The sequence below is a fragment of the Myotis yumanensis genome, unplaced genomic scaffold, assembly GCF_028538775.1.
Source record: "Myotis yumanensis isolate MYYU_CA2020_CCGP unplaced genomic scaffold, mMyoYum1.0.hap1 SCAF_8, whole genome shotgun sequence".
In the NCBI taxonomy this organism is placed as follows: Eukaryota; Metazoa; Chordata; class Mammalia; order Chiroptera; family Vespertilionidae; genus Myotis; species Myotis yumanensis.
The window spans coordinates 89,601,038-89,618,510 of NW_027223759.1; the positions used below are offsets into that span (position 1 = coordinate 89,601,038).

Here is a 17,473-nt window from a genome sequence, read left to right on the forward strand (position 1 = left end):
GGGAGACTCTGTCTTCTACTGTGAAAGTAGCCATGGTTTATATTGAGAAGTTGAATGTGTTCCTTCATGAAAAGTTAAAATTAGTTCCTAATTTGAAACCTGAAAAAATATTTGTGAAATAAATGTGATTGACACCAATCAAACAGAATGATACTAGGAGCTCAGCCCCTAGTCAGGCTCTATTATCCTCTCTTCAGTGGAAAGAACACAATGCTTTGGAATCAGAGACCACGTTAGATCTCAAGTCAACTACATAGAATGGCATAATAGTTGTATATATTTGGGCAAATTATTTACCCTCTCCAAACTGAAGTTTCTTAAGAAATATTAACTGCACAGGGCTATGTGGCAGATGAATATTAATGGATATTAATGATCAGGTCTGGCACACAGTAGGAAGTCAATAATGGTAGCTATTATTATAAACAGAGACTATATAAAATGTAATTCCACACATTGAAGTAAACTTGGACAAATTATTAATGGAAAAAATGGAGATCTATAAAAGGCAGTACACAATTAAGAGCTTAAAATTTAATGCATATTGTGTTGGCTTTCAGAGTTTACAGGATATCAAAATTAATTAAGTTTGAAGAATTGAATACTAGAATAGATTTTGAAGAGAAGATCTGTACAGATAGAGGTAAGATGAGAGTTTACAGTTCACCCAATATAGGAGAATCCCTCAAGATAACATTTTCAAGATATTATTGAGTAAAGTGAGCAGAAACCTCTATATCATTTGAGAACCAATTAAGAATAAATCATAAGTGAGAAAAAGGAGAGACAATAGTGGCCTGTGGCTAATAAGCCCCTCTTGCTCTCTAGCTTGATTCATTTTATATGTGAAGGTTTATGTTGCTGTGAAACATAGCTGAATCTTCTCTGCAACCCTGGTCTCCTTATGGCCAACACACTGTGACACCCAGGCAGTAAGAGCTAAACCTAAGGAATGCTTGTGTAATATTCTAGACATTATATTTTGAAAAGAATATTGACAGAAAAGAATATGTACAAAATAAGGGAACTTGATGATGGGAAGTCCAAAGATGAAGATCTGTATCTTAGAAGAAATAAAGATAAAGAATATAGCCCTGACCAGTATAGCTCATCTGGTTGAGTATCTTCCCATGCACCGAAGGGTCTCTGGCTCAGTTCCTGGTCAGGGCATAAGCCCTGGTTGTGGGCTTGATCCCTAGTAGGGGGTGTGCAATTTCTCTCTCTTTCTCTCTGTCTCTCTCTCTCTCTCTCTCTCTCTCTCTCTAAAATCAATAAAAAACATTTTTAAAGTGAAAGAATCCTCTATAATAAAAGCTTAGGTGGTGTCACACCCTCGTGCAATGCCCTTGCACGACATCGCCACAAGATGGCCACCCTCATGTTGTCACAAGATGGCCACCACAAGATGGCCACCACAAGATGGCCAGCAGGGGAGGGCAGTTGAGGATGACCAGGCCAGCAGGGGAGGGCAGTTGGGGGGATTGGGCCAGCAGGGGAGGTAGTTGGGGGTGACTGGGCCTGTAGGGGAGGGCAGTTGGGGATGACCAGGCCTGCAGGGGAGGGCAGTTGGGGGTGATTGGGTCAGAGGGGGAGGACAGTTGGGGGCAATCAGGCCAGCAGTGGAGCAGTTAGGCGTCAATCGGGCTGGCAGAGGAGCAGTTAGATGGCTATCAGGCTGGCAGGAAGAAGCGGTTAGGGGGTGATCAGGCAGGCAGGCAGGCAGGCAGGCAAGAGGTTAGGAGCCAGCAGTCCCAGATTGTGAGAGGGATGTCCAACTACCTGCAGGATCAGGCCTAAACCGGCAGTCGGACATCCCCTGAGGGGTCCCAGATTGGAGAGGGTGCAGGCTGGCCTGAGGGACACCCCCCACCCCGTGCACAAATTTTATGCACCAGGCCTCTAGTACCATATAAGAACACTAAGAGAAATGTGGATACTGTCCTTAGGTATATACAGAAAAATCATGATAAAAATGGAGAAACTGTGGTTTGAGATGTTCCAGTGAACAGACCTCAGGGGAGTGGTTTGGTGCTACCTGGAGATAGATGGGTACAATGAAAGGCAGGACACTCTGGTAGTTATAGTTGTTGTGGAGTAGGAACATTAACTGTCCTGTGAAGTCATTCTGTGGGTGTGTGCTTATGAGAAAGAAGTAAGATTAAGCAGCCACCTAACTGGAATGCTTTTAGGGAATGTGGAAATCTACATAGGTTTTACAGGTCACGACTGGACTACAATAACTCTAGAGGTCTGCATTTCCCAACTTTTCAGCCTCTGAATTTATAACCTGCCTTTTCAAAAAAGTAGAAGTCCAGTAGAGGCCAAGGCCAACCACCTCATCTCCATTGAAAAGGCAAATCAAAAGCTGTATGTCTGCTGTAATTGATTTTAAAAATTAAAGATTGGACTAGACCAGATAAGAGATGAAAGTTACTATCCTTTCTATCTGATCTTTGAGCTGCTAAATAAGGTACAATATGTCATCTGAATTAATTGATTGATGGCCTTTCCTGAGCCATGCCCATATGTCACTTTAGCAGTTGCATAGGCTGCTGTGGCACCTTTAGTTTCATCCCAGAGCTTCTCAAATATATAGGTGTGCCAGAGGGGTCCTAGAATAAATGGTAAATGGTTAGAAAATGCTATCTTATCACATGAACTTCAGCTGGTGCCAAAGGTGGCCTGGCCAGATGGTTTTCAAGATGAGACTAAAAATTAAACCAAAAGATAACTAGAAAAACTGAAAAATGGGATGAAATTGATCTTTGCAGTTCTCAGTCCAGGATATGTCCCAATGATCCCTGCTCACACTGTGCCTCTGTTACCCCTTGTTTTTTAAAGTCTATGGGAACATTATAGCCAGGCCATTACTTCTCTAAATAATGCAAATTAAAATGAATATGTGAGTACAGCTTCTCAAAAGACATTCTTCGTTTCATTTGTTATTCACAAAAGTACATACTTAGGACAGATATCATCATCCTTATATGGGAGAAATGTGCAATAATAAGCACAAAGTCACACAGCCAGAACCATTATTTATTTATTCTCCTAGTATACGGATCTTTGTACAGGACTAGACATTAGAAGAGAGGATTTTTTTTGGATGGTGGGTTATTTTTTTTCAATTAACATGCGAAAGTCCATGAATGACAGATCTAAACAGTGTCTCAGACCTTGTCTACCCTGTCCTATGGGGCTAGATACTTATCAGCTGTGTGATGCATTCCTGTGCATTGCTGGGTGCTCACTAACATCCCTGACCTCTACTCACCAGATGCCAGCAGCAAACTCCCTATTGTGACAACTGAAAATGTCTCCATATATTGCCAAATGTCCCCTCGGGAAAAATGGCTTCTAATTGATAACTACAGATCTAATACTACCAGGTTTAATTTCTGTTATGAGAGAAACACCAACTAGGTAAAAGACAGTGGGAGCATATGAGTGCTGTGTGAGGCATGTGTGTACATACACATGTATATCATGGACAGTGGACGCTCAAAGAAGTCTTTGGCTTTCTCTAGGAATCAAACCCTCCTAAGACACACCACACACACACACACACACACACACACACACACACACAAAGCAGAGGTGCTCGCTTGACTTTAGTTTCTAATCTAGGATGAGAGTTAGATGGTGTGTAACATGAGACTCATTGGCCAAGTGGGGAATTTTTATTTCACCATATACAAAATGATATTGTTTCCTCAATGAAGTTACAAAACACTTAGCTATAGAAACTCAATAAGTCAAATTGAATTTTCCAACAAAAATGATATTTATGCATAAAAGATAGAGATCTTTACCCCAAATAATGTATTAACAAGGGTGAGAACATCAATAGAGTTATACACTTTCCCCTTGAATTGTTTGTATTTCACTTGCTCATATGTTTCTTGGATTAACTTTACTAATGAATTTTCACAATGGTTTATTCCCCTGACTACTAAGCCACAGTCGGTGCTTAATTATGGCACTTTTTCATAAGTACAGCCCTTTTATCAGGCCATTAATGACTGGAAAATATTTGCTGGTGTAACAGCTAAACAAGTCCATCTTGTTCATAAAGGACACTACCAAGAATGCAATATGTGTAAATATTTACCTAGCAAAGCATATATACATTCCATGTATATAACAGCATACAGAACCTGTCAAAATTATACCTTTTTAAGCCAAAACTTTACATATATATATATATATATATATATATTCATACTCAAAATTAATAAGGAGTGCTGACTAGATCATGAAATATTTCTATTGTAGACTCACACTTTTAGAAATAATTTCAAACTGGTTTAATGTGTTCAAAGATGCCTAAACATGTGGTACAAACTTTTGTTAATAAGAAGGGTGCAGCAATAAATATACACACAGATAATCTCCAAAACACATGGCATAACATAATATTATTTCAAAATAACAAATCAATACCTCAAAACCTAAGTAGCCACTTTGTAATTTTATGTTTCTTTCTGTATTCCTTAATTAGATCATTTTGGAAGAAGTTTTATGTTTCTCAAGTAACAGTACCAGGTATATTTGCCTAAATTAATTACAAAGCAAGGTGTTCATTAATCTCATGTACACGTATTATCCAAATGCTCAAGTACCATTATCTCCTGATTATGTTACTAAAATGTCAAGCTGAACATATTTAAAGTTTTGCATTCTATCCATTAGATAAAAGAATCATATGGGGGAAAAACCATAAAAAAATAACCACAGTAAATCTAAATTCAAAGGCTGCATATTGAATGCCACCCTAAAACAGAGCAGCCACAGTGGAATGTGGCAGCACACCTCCCAACAGCATTTACCCATCCTTTTGACAAAACCCATCCAATAAATAAATATTCATTCTCATCCAGGTGCCCATTTCAATGTGTTATCTGGAGAGGTAAATATTCACAAAGGTGACACCCACATCAATCTACACAAATAAAAAAAAAAAACATGCAAATTGGTGTCAGTCCACTATGCCCACCAGCCAATCAGGGTGAGTATGCAAATTAACCCAACAAAGATGACGGTTAATTTGCATATGCAGGTGCAGAGTAAAGATTGAAGACAAGTGAAGACTGAAGAGGCTTGGCTTCTCCACTGTGGTTGGAGCGGAGAAGCCTCGAGGCTTGCCTTCTCTGCTGTGGCCAGAGCAAAGGCCTGGGTCCCGGGTGCAGGAGGAAAACCAGTGCTGGCAGCCAGGGGAAGGAAGGCCTATTGCACAAATCTCTTCATGCAACGGACCTCTAGTATATCAATATTGACCTTGAGAAATAATAAATTTTGACATGTAACAAAAAACAAAATCAGTTCATGTATAATATATACCTATGTAAAATTCCACCTGGTATGTTAAACGTGAAAGAAACCAAAAGAAACTCAAATGTACTAGTATTTGCATGTATGTGTATGTGTGTGCCTGTGTGTGTGTGTGTATGTGTGTGTATATATATATATATATATATATATATTATATTGCATTACATTATATATGATATGAAATTTCATCAAGAATACACAGCAAGAACATCTGGCATTCACTTGGATTTATTTTCATATGTGAGTGCTGTGTAGATCTACATTCAATGGGATTTTCTAATGGATGGTGCTCTAAGCACACACTCAAGCCTGTGTCTGCAATTAACAGTCCCGTCAAAATCAGAAACCAAGACTGAATTCAGACATGCAACGATTTTATTTAATCTGAGATTTTCACCACTTCTAGTCCATTGATTATCATTAGGGTCTCTGGGAGGGCCTTACTGATGGAGGCCAAGTTCCATTTCTCTCACAAGAGTTGGGCATTATAGGCATGAGATTATTGAGGGAGCACTGACCTGTGTGCCCACATCCAGTGGTTGGCCCTAGACTGCCCCTGATCCATGTCATTCACTGATGGAGAACATGAAATCCCTTCTTTTGAGGAGGTGCCAAGAGGATATCTGGGGCAGGAGTGGATATATAAAGGTCTTCACAAGATGACTTTTCTTTAAAAATAAGAATATTTATTGACTATTAATTAACTAAGGAGACCAAAATGAGGAGATGTTTCTGTGACAAGGTACTATTTTTTCAAGTCAGCAAATGTCAGTAACATTCTCTTGCCCTGAGATTTATATAAAATAGCATCAAGAAAAAACAGATTTCCAAAGGGTTAAAAATAGGCACCTTGGCAGAGGTAACATTAAAAATGTTAATAATCTCAACGGACTGATGCAAACAGTCAGGTGGGAAGGCCAGCAGCCAAGCGTTGGTGACCGTTGAGGGCGCCAGCCCACCTTTCCTGGAACCTCCATGTGCCTAATTGCTTGTGCATAAAATGTGCCCTGAGGGATGGCTGTACTGAAGACCAAGGCGGATGTCCTCATGCATCCTTCTGTGAGGATCAGATGAGGGCAGGGTTCTGCACTCCTTGCTCCTTCTTCCTCAAAGCAGAATCTTTGTCTTCACATATTGAAATTCTGTGCATGGTTTCATCTTGGAAACCAAAAATTTCTGTTCCTAAAATAAGTTTAAATACTAAGGCCTTATTCCTTGAAACTAATTCTTTTGAAGAGCTGGGACCCAGCATTTATCAATCGCCTCAGTGTGAGCCACTTCAGAGTCCCCTAAATCCTTTTCTGAGAGCAGCATTGATAGAGGGAGAGTGTCAAAATTGTGAGGATACAGGGTGGAGGACAAATCAGCCAGCCTTGGAAAACTAAGACAGGAAAACAGCTGAAAAGGAAGGCAGAAAGACACAAAGACACAACTCACAATGCCAAGCAATAGTGCAGGTCCAAAGAACAAGTGCAGGTCAAAAGAGCAAGTGCAAGAGAGCTGAGAAAAAAGCAAAGAATGCCCATGCAGTCTGTGATGAAAGCAGTTCACACCCAGGCTGGTCCTCCTCTACCAAGCACCTGGTGTGTGGTGAAGAGTCCTGGTATTGGGTATGGACTTGTTAACCCCTCCCCACCTATTCCCGCCAGGTGAAAGGGGTTTATGGGCTGGGTGTGGGCTGAACTCTGCAGCTCAGAGATGGAGAACAGAACCGAATGCCATTGAAGCTGTGATCTAGTATCACTCACAGTGTTTTCATCATTTACACCAACTTAAAAATATCAGACATCCATCTAAAATTCTTGGACTGTTGGGGTATGATGTATGATGAAAATAGGACATTTAGTGAAAATAGTCCCTAGGGAGAATGAAACCGGAGCAGGCGCACTAATGGTGGGCACTGATCATTGAATCCAAGGCCGTTAGTCTCAGGCACAGAGCCTGGCCTTAAAGAGTTGATGGCAGGAGCTTTAATGAATGATGCAATTGACTTTTACAGTGGTCAGACCAACAGAAACCTTTTGCCACAGGGACTTCTAGGTGTGGGTGAAGGACCGCTTGCAAGGTTAGAATAGAATTATCTAAACACTAGGAGAAATCTGTGGGTCTAGACCAGCCGTGGGCAAACTACAGCCCGCGGGCTGGACCCTGCCCATTTGAAATGAATAAAACTAAAAAAAAAAAAAAAAGACCGTACCCTTTTATGTAATGATGTTTACTTTGAATTTATATTAGTTCACACAAACACTCCATCCATGCTTTTGTTCCGGCCCTCCGGTCCAGTTTAAGAACCCATTGTCGCCCTCGAGTCAAAAAGTTTGCCCACCCCTGGTAGACTGACAAGCCGTTTTTCACCAGAGATTGGAGAGGACTGGCTCTGAAAAGTTGAACACCTCCCAGTTTAAGAATAGCTCAGGCTTAATTTTGGGTTTAAGAAACAACAGTTTGAGTGAAAATAATGTATGGATTTTAGAGTCAGAGAACATGTATTAAAATCCCACTGTGACCTTCTACCTATTTAATTTTGGTTAATTACCTAGCCATCCAAGTCAGCACATTCTCACTGGGGAATATTTTAAATATTAAATCCCCTGGGCTCTTATGCACTTTTTTTTTCTGGTGAGTGGCACTTCAATGGAAAAGTTTGAAAAGCTTTAGCTTCTACCAGAAAAGCATAAAAAACAAGTCATTCGACAAATGTTAATTGAAGTCAGCAGTGGGGGAAGAACAAATGTCCACAGGCCTAAGGTGAAGAGTAAAATAAGACCATGTCAGTTACGGCTCCATCACAGATAGAAACCCTGCCAAAGAAGAGACACATTTCTTGATCTATTCTCCAACATCCCAACATTCCAATCTGCTGGTTTCATTTCTTTTGATTGTATCAAAAAGTTACTGATTGTTGTACAATGAGAGGCATTAATCTCCTTTAATATCCTAGTGAGCTCAGCCTGTCTCTAATCTGGAAGAATCTGACCCAAATCCTGTCACCTGGCAGAGCTTTCACTCCAAGGTAAACTGTGATGTGACAGCACAGTGCCAGGTGACCGCAGTGGATTCCATGCAGATTGGAGTGGGTCCGGGAGAACTTCTTACACACAGCTGCTCCACAAAGCTCCATTTCCGTTCACTACTTAGGCTTTTGGGTTTCCTTTCCTCCTGTGAATGGGTAAGAGCTTATCACCTCCCATTATGGATTGTCCAGAACCTGCAGCTCACACCCAGCCACAGTGAATAGGATACGAATCTACTCATTGTTCCCAGAGGAGAGGAGAGGCAGGCCGTTCCTCTTGGACATCCTGAATGTTCTATTATTTGCTCTTCCTCAACTCAAAACATGCTTCCTCATCTTCAGATACCCAGTATTCTCTCTTCTATAAACCTTTCTTTGGCAAAAGGTGTGTTTCTCTCAATCAAGTATAGTTCAATATAGATTTACATTCCTATGTTTTCTATCCCCATAGGGCTCTGTGTGGTAATGCTTATCTCTATGAATTAAATGGCTTTCCCCCATATCTGCAGCTTCAGGGGGCTAATGGAGTTAGCAGAGAGTAGTTTGGGGACAGATGACTGGGGATACTATATCAGATGGGCTCTCCCAGGGCCCGGGATGGAACACCCTGTAAGGCCTGCCCTCAGAATAGGTTTTGTTGGGAGGTTTCAGGGTTGGTGATTGTGCCTACAGAGTTTCACAAGGCAGCCCTGGATCCAACAGACTTCCCCCCCCTCCTCTCATATTTTATCATATTCAGGAGCTCAGAGAAAAGCCAGAAGTAACACCCAAATACATGGCCCCATGACAGAGAGGAGTGGGAGAGGAAGGAGGGAGGGAGAGAATATCTAAATTAAGTAAACAGTAGCCTAGACTAACACCTACAGGCATCTGTCTGTTAGGCAAGTTTCTTTAGAGTGGCTTCAGAGGAATATTTCTGCTTCCAAAGGTGGATAGTTAAAAATAATATACATCATGATTGGTGTTTTGGCATTTCCCTTCACTTTCTATCTTCAACGTTACTGTTGTCATCCTTTAAAACTCAATCAATTCAGCTGATCCTGTGAACAGATGGCATTAATCAACCCCCAAGAATATACACAGAAGACATTAGAAAAGTAGTGACATGGAATTTATGGAAATTAAACACCAATGATAGAGAATCAATGTGGCACTCCCAAGTCCCCTAGTTCCTGTTTTCACTGAGGAACCAGAGATGGTAGTAATGATCCCGGTTCACCCCCTGCCAGAGGCAGAATGAGAAGGGGGATGCGGAGGTTTAATTGCACATTCTTTAATGACTAGTTCTCACGCTGCTGACAAAACCCAGCATAATTTACAGACTGGAAGATGCATCAAGATCATAGATACAGACAGCATATGCTATATGGTGTCATGCAAATCTGAAATATACCACACTGAGAATCTGGTCATTTGGTATTCCCAGAGAAGAGGTTCATTTCAGAGAACAGAGCACCTCTCTCAGCATCTAGAGGCCTCATTTGTCAAAAACAATGCGAGCAGCTGTAGAATGCATTTTAACCACCAATCTGTGCCTTTTGTGACTGAACTAGCTCATCCACTTCCATGTTTTGAATTTACTTGGCCATTATTTTCTTTCTGATTCTTTGCAAACTTTGCATATTCTGAAACTTCCTTCTTTTGGCCCTTATTAATTATCATATGAGTTATTGTAATAATTTTAACTAGTTTTCTTACTACTGGTCTTGGCTCATTCTAGTCTATTCTTCACAGTGACTTTTTTAAAAAATGGAAATCTGAATTTGTATATCTAATTAGATGTACAAAATCTTTCAATGACTCTCCATAGCTTTAATAGTAAACATGTAAGAGCCCAACACTTCCCTACAGTTTCTTCTTCTGTCCCTCTGCCTCTGAGCCACTCCTACAGAGTCACTAGAGCACACCTCTCTCACATGTTTGCACAGAAAGCCTATAATAATCTCTGCGTTTCTCCAGCCAGTGAAGTCTGACTTTAAGTCTTTTATTAATTTTCATTCCCCGCAGAGAGCTTGCCTTGATGCCCCAAACACCTTACATTACACCTTGTGATTAACTTTGTTACAGCATTTATCACTTTGACATGTTAAAAAATTTGTTTTTCTGGCTGCCCATGTTCAAATTTCCTTGAGGACATGGACTATATCTTCTTAGTCATCTTTATTTTTCCAGGTTACTTTTTGAAAGAAACCACAACCTTGAGTTTTGGAAAGAAAACCTTTAGTAAGGACTCATTTCTTCAAATGAGTAACACACACAAACCAATAGCACTTAAATCTTCCCCCACTGCAGTTTGATGAGATGACATTGGAAACTAAGAATTATGTTATTTGGGTTATGTTGTAGGTTTGCAAAAAAAGGTCTGTCCAGTGATTTACGACTAAAACCCAATTAAATAGTACCTTTTTATACTGAAGCTTGGACTATGAAGAAGAATATATACATATATATATATATATATATATATATATATATATATATATATAATTTGTAAGAACACTCATTAAACTTGCAAAAATACTAAAAAACTTATTAATAAAATTAGCTCAAGCTTTGTACTGAGCTCAGATGGATACAGAAGGAACCAGGATCACTTGACAGGCAGTAGAACTCTGTCATGGCAAAGGCAGGCTCCTGTGAGTTCAGCGCTCTTAATCAGCTTGCACGGCCAATAGAAGGATCTGAGCTGAGTCTGCTCTTTCACCAACAATGCTAATTACTCCTTGGTATCTCCAAAATAATAATAGATAATGCTTGTCAGTTTAAAAAAATAAATATAAAACAAAACCATTTAAAAATTCTAGCTATAAACCATAGAATTATTTTAATTTAGAAATATTTTTTTTTTAGTTGAAGACCATTTATTTATTATCTCATCCATTCATTTGTCCAATGTTTTAGTTTGAATACAGACATTAAAATAAAATATAATTATCAGGGAACTTACCATTTAATTAGGGAGGCAAATATTATAAGAAGTGCCATAAAAGTATAATCTTACCTAATAATAGACAAATGTGTAAAGTAACCGTTCCTCTGCTACTCTCACCAGCCAATCAGGAGAGTATGCAAATTAACCCAACAAAGATGGCGGTTAATTTGCTTATGTAGGGGTGAAGTGGCAGAGCGAAGACTGAAGGCTCCATCTTGAGCCGCAAAGACTGTAGGCTCCGTCCGGAGCGAAGGCCTGGGTCCCAGGTGCCAGAGGAAAACCAGTGTCTGCTGGCAGCCAGGGGAATGGAAGGCCTATTGCACGAATTTCTTCATGCAACAGGCCTCTAGTAGTAGTATATAAGGGCACTTGACCCAGCTTGGGGAAAGTATGTGTGTGTGTGTGTGTGTGTGTGTGTGTAGAGTTGGGAGAAAGTTAAAGAAGATAAAAAATGGGAAAGGGTGTTCTAAACTAAGCAGACAAGTTATGCAAATACATGATGTGAGGAGATGTGAGACAACATGGCTTGTTTGTGGAGTGTGAAAGAGTTCCATAAAGTTAGAAATTTGGGGATGTACAAGAAGTGGTCACGATGAAGTCTAGTTTTAGGCAGTGCTGTTTGGTCTGACATCTATAAACTGACAAGACATGATGTCAATAGTGGTACCTTTCAGGCATTGGGGTGTGAGTGAGTGTGTGTGTGTGTATGTGTGTGGTCACAAGTCTTTATTAAGTTTATGTCTTTTCCTTATCACATTTTTATAGAAATTTATAAAATAATAAAGCATCTGGTACATGTCAGATGTGAGGCCTCTTATCTCTCATCATTGTAACACTTGGCTACTTGAATTAGGTATAGATTGCAAATGTTTGGATGCTTCTTTAAGGAATGACTTAAGAGTTGGCTCTGGTGGAAACTGGACCTCCATGCCCTTTGTTGAGGATAGAGCTACAGAAGCTAAACCTAGGAATCCCAAGGCACTTTCCACAGATGCTCACACAGAGCCTAACTTCATGGGAACCAATTTAATATCTTGTAAAGAGTATGGTCGGTGGAGATAGATAGATATAGCTCCAGATCCTGATTTTTTTCATTGCTTAACTTTATGATCCTGGAGAAATTATTAACTTCTATTAACCTTAAATGTACTCATCTGTAAAGTGAATTTAATAAAGTCTACCTAGTAGTGTTGCCTGGCCAAATTATGTGGACTTAGCATATGAAATGAGAGACACAAAGTGCAAAGCAGTTAGTAGAAATTAAAACCTTATTATGCTGTTATTATAAATAAAATTGCTTAACAATATTGAGTACAATTATTTCTGAAGTTTCCAAATGGAATGACCAGTAGGCAACATCAGCAGGCAAGAATACATTATGATGAGATAGGTCCTTAATAATAATTTGATCCAATTCCTTTATTTAATACATCAAGAACATTAGGATACGTCCATAACCTTCACAAGGACACCAGCCAGACAGTGTCAGAGCGCTGATGAATGAAGACAGCTTCCCTTCTGCATTAAAAATGCCATTATTGGCTCCAAACCAGTACATTGAAGATTCAATATAAAGTCCTACTGAGCAAGTGGCTATTCTGGTCTTTCAGGTAACTAGACCCTCCCCCTACTTTCTTATATGACAAGGATAATTACCTCATGTATAAAAGCCATATTCAGCAGATTTCTGCCATATAAGCTAAGAGGCTTTGATCACATTCTAAAGATTTTTAGAAGTATTTCAAACAATATATCACAATATTTTGTTTTGTAACAAACAGCCACTGAAAAATAAAGCAATGTTATAAAGGAAAACTGGATCCCACTCCAAAAAAAAAGGGCAAAGGGAAGAGGGAAAAATGAAAACTTGCCATCTAGAGAACATTCATTCACTCGCTTGAGAATAAGGGAGGGGGAGCGTATTCCTATGGATATAAATTGTCTCATAATTCTGTGCCCTTGTGTGAAAATTGCTAGTCTAGTATTTCCTTTAAAATTTCCAATAGTATAAAACAGGAATCTGGTTTGGAGATAGAGGCTATGTGAATAGAAAGGAAAGAGAATTCAAATGGATGGTCAAAATTAAGCCCATTCAACCATGGGAAAATCTTTAGGACTCTTCTAAATGAGCACTATATACTTCCTTCACTTCTGCTTACTATAATACCACAAAAAGTATACTGCAAACACTTTCCTGATGAAAGAAATCAACCTAACCTTTGTTTGTTTGTAATGTTACCTATCGATGGGGCTTGTGCATAAATATCAGATAACTGAAGCTACAGTGCATCCTTTATTTGAAGGTCTCTATGAACATGATTGGCATCCTTGTATATTTTAGATGAAGTTCTATGATGGAGGGCTAGGATAAAGAGTTTCGTGTTTCTCTTCCAAGGTTATTATCTGTGTGAACCTAATATGTAACAACAAACAGGTAAGATACTTACTGATGAAAATTAAGGGTCTTTATTAATCACATAACATCTGAGTATTGTTAAAAAAAAAAATAAGTGAATAGTGACCCTGCTATTCCATGCACTTATCTTATCTTCAGAATGCAAGTTCTCCCATCATAATGTTCTTTCAACATATCTAATATTTGAAGAATATCCTCAGTAAAATATTAAGCAGCTGATCTGTATAGGATACACATCTCAATTGCTATTTTATACCCAAGCATGTGAGCACAGAAAGGTTGCATAACCTGATGGGCATTTGACATCTTAGCTGTGGCATAACTAGGGTTAGAACTCCATGGCGTTTCAAAATCCTGGTTTCACTTTAATTAACTATTAGGTTACATTGTTTTTGTGTGTGTGTCAAATGAGTTGATATTATATGTAAAAAGGTTTTTCATTTGACACTGGCCTATCATATCTATATATGAAATTAACTAATCCCCTCAGGGTAAATCCAAAGAATGTGTTGTAGCTGTTTAATATCCTGAAAATCTGGAATGGGGGAATTTTCAGAGTTTTTATTACTGGTTGATAATTATATTCTCTGCACAAATTCATAATATCTAGACTGTAGTGGCCTTCTAACCCAACTTTATTTAAATTTTATTTAATTAGAAATGTATAAAATATATAATTGGGTAAGCATTCATTTTCCCCCTGCAGATAAATGCCCAAATTTGGTAAGATTATGAGAAAAGTACACACACACACACACACACACACACAACAATAGCAACAACAATAAATTATTATTAGAGAATGGAAACAAAAGTTGATTTTACTTGAACAAAGTTCACAAGCACACAGACACCATGAAGCATTTTGGATAATTAATCCATTTTCAAGGCTACTGTCACAAATGACATGAAATATTATTTCAAAATATAGGAGGAATACACTTGAAAAAAAGAATTTATTAAAATAATTTATACACTTGTACAAATGGACTGTTGTTCAACATATGCATGTGAGTGTTAACTGGTTGGAATGGCTAGAAAATGAAAGCCCTGTATTTGATGGGTGAAGAGCAGGACGATCGAGGTCTGGGAGAACTGTGAAGAGCTCTTTTCTATCTTTCCTCAGAGGTTCTGCATCACAGGTCTAAAGCCAACCAAGAGGTACTGAGTTCAGAAGTAATTTTCTGCTGCTAGACTATTATTCACTTAATCCATTTTGTTCAGCATAACAAAGACATTCATCATTATTTTTTAAGAACACTGACCCTAAAGTATTTAGCAAGCAGGGTGCATTCAATTGAAGTGTTGATTGGAAATAAGGAAATTAAACTGTCAGTGATGAAATATTAAAGCTCATTATCACAAAGTTTTATTTTAAATTTCAGAATAAGCTTTATTGCTGCATTAGTAATAATAATCATGAGCCTTAAATTAATACCATACTTTTATCATCGTTATTATAACATATTAACCATCATTCAATTAATTTACAGAGAATGCCATTTTAATGATTTATATTTTTTCTTCCTCTTAAGAAAATGGACTATGTAATAAAGCCCAAATCACATTCCTATAGAGCACGTTCTACCTGTTTCACCACTACTGCTCACTCCATCTTTGTGTGTCTTTAGAATATTCACTATTTTCAGAGGTGAATGTTCCCAAGGAAAACGGGTTTCGCGGCGGCACCTTCGCAATGTCGGGACAATACTGACCTCTAGTGTTCCCGGAGGTAGAGAGCTAGCTCAGCACCATGCCTGACTTCCTCTTCCTAAAGGATTTAGATGTTTCTCTAAAGCATCATGGGAACAATTCCACTTAAAAGAAGGAAAACCAGGGGTAGGTGGAAGAGGAGGAGGAGGAGAATAAAAATTAGATTATAGGCTCTCCTTACCTGTTCTCTGAAACAATTTCTAATCTAAAGCCCGTCGGACCTCCCTTTTAGAGAGGATGACCTCGTCAGCACTGCTTTAGAATTCAAACTTTAATAAAGCCTTTAGAAAGCATTACCACCAGCTATAGATTCTGAATGTCTACAATTTCCAAAGACAGATAAAAACACTGGCTCCGCTTTGGAGAGTTTTTAGTAAATAACAATTGTCGAAGTCTCTTCCCTTGAGTGTCTTACTCAAGGCCTTCTCAGACCTAAGAAGGTGGAGTGAAGAAGGAGGACTCATGGTATGGAGTTGTCTTACTTTCAGAAATGGTTCAGATTACGAGCAATAGTATTAGAACGTATGAGTAAACGTGTCTGAGGTTCCAGTGGGGTTAGCAGATAGAGAAGCAAGGCCAGAAAATTGAAGAACCTTGGTAAACCATCGTTGGAAAAACACAGATGGCTTAATGGCATTCGTTCTCATTTAGGAGTTTCCAGAGCTGGAAAACTTCCCCTTCTCTGCCTAGAGAGGCAGCTGAGTAATTGAGCTGAAACCTCGGATGGTTCTAGAGATGTATTCAACTTTGACAAACTGAGTTCTTTAAATACACAGTGCAGGTGGCGGATCCCCAGGTGTCCAGCCTTCCTGCCTGTTAAATTAGATGCTCGGCACTTGCGGAGGTTAGAGCCTGGAGAACAGTGTGTGCCTTCAGTGCACACTCCTGGTGTGTCCTTTGGCACAAGGATTGGGGAGGGGTGTGCATCAGAGGGCTTCCTCTGAAACAGGGACAGCCATTGATCTTGTGGTTTGACTACACCGGGCCATGACTCTTAGGCCAAACTCCCTGTCCTCGTAAACCGATGTCCATTGGTTGCAAGACACCCCGACCGGCGCCTTCTGCCTAGCAGAGAGCTGAGAGCCAGGTCTTGGGGGGCACCAGGCACCCTGCAAGCCCTGGGCAGCCGCATTCGCAGAGGAAGCTGCGGCCACCAGGCGCGGTGGCTGGGAGACTCTCTATCCCCGGGCTCAGCCCGGCGGCGCAGACAACCTGAACCCGGGCCTTCCCGGGAGCAGCCCTGGCGGCGACGACCCGACCAGGGCTGGAACGCGGGGCCAGCGGGCGGTGAGGGCACAGACCCCTCCCTTCTCCCTGAACTTTGCGGTTGGGGAGAGGGCAGAAAATCCAGGGGGCCGGGTCGTTCGAGCTCCGCTAACTTTTGGGATGGGAAGAGTGATGGAACCACACTAACCAGCATTTCCCCTCCCCTCTGCTCAGAGCAGACACAATTGAGCACGCTGGTCTGTCCAAATGGTAGCGCTTCCCATCTCCCCACCGCCCCGGGCTCCAGAGGGACACTTACAATTTGTCGCTGTTAATCCCGGATGCCACAAGCCGGAGAACAGCAAAGTGAAAACGCTCAGCAGCAGAGGTCCAGAATCCATGGCCCCGGCGAAGCGCTCTCTTCCAGCAGAACCCCGAATTCGCCGACGCCTCCTTCCCGTGCGCTTCTCTCCGCACCGTGACCCCTTCCCACCCACCCCCTCGGAGAGGCACCGCGGCTTCAGTCCATCCCGCGCCCGGACCCTCGACCCAACCCGGAGCCGGTCTTCCCGGCGCTAAGGCTGGCGCTTCAGTCCCCGCGACTGCCGCTGGCGGAGCTCGCCGGCCTGGCCGCCGATCCTCCTCGCCTGCCCCGGGAAGCAGCGCCAAACCCGGCTGCAACCACAGGCGCCCACTCGCTGGATGCGGAGCTGCAATCAGCACCCGCCGCCGGACAGCTCCTTATAGGCGCGCCGGCTGCGCGGCGCCGCCCCCGCCCGGCCCGCCCCTCGCTCCGCGCTCGCCCGGCTGGGCGCGTCTGCGGGGCCGGCCCGCTCCTGCCTCTCCCGCGCTCCCAGCGCTC

The 17,473-nt window shown here is 40.9% G+C and overlaps 1 protein-coding gene across 3 annotated transcripts in view; it reads right to left on the reverse strand.

Moving 5' to 3' along the window:
• CNTNAP5 (contactin associated protein family member 5) overlaps positions 1-17,077 on the reverse strand; it is an 857,999-nt gene extending 840,922 nt beyond the window's left edge. For all 3 annotated transcript variants that reach the window (XM_070423164.1, XM_070423162.1, XM_070423163.1), the window contains exon 1: positions 16,931-17,077. In XM_070423164.1, coding sequence (XP_070279265.1) covers positions 16,931-17,012 — 82 coding nt within the window. In that variant the 5' untranslated portion in view covers positions 17,013-17,077. The remainder of the gene's footprint in view (positions 1-16,930) is intronic.
• Between the last annotated feature and the right edge of the window lie 396 nt (positions 17,078-17,473).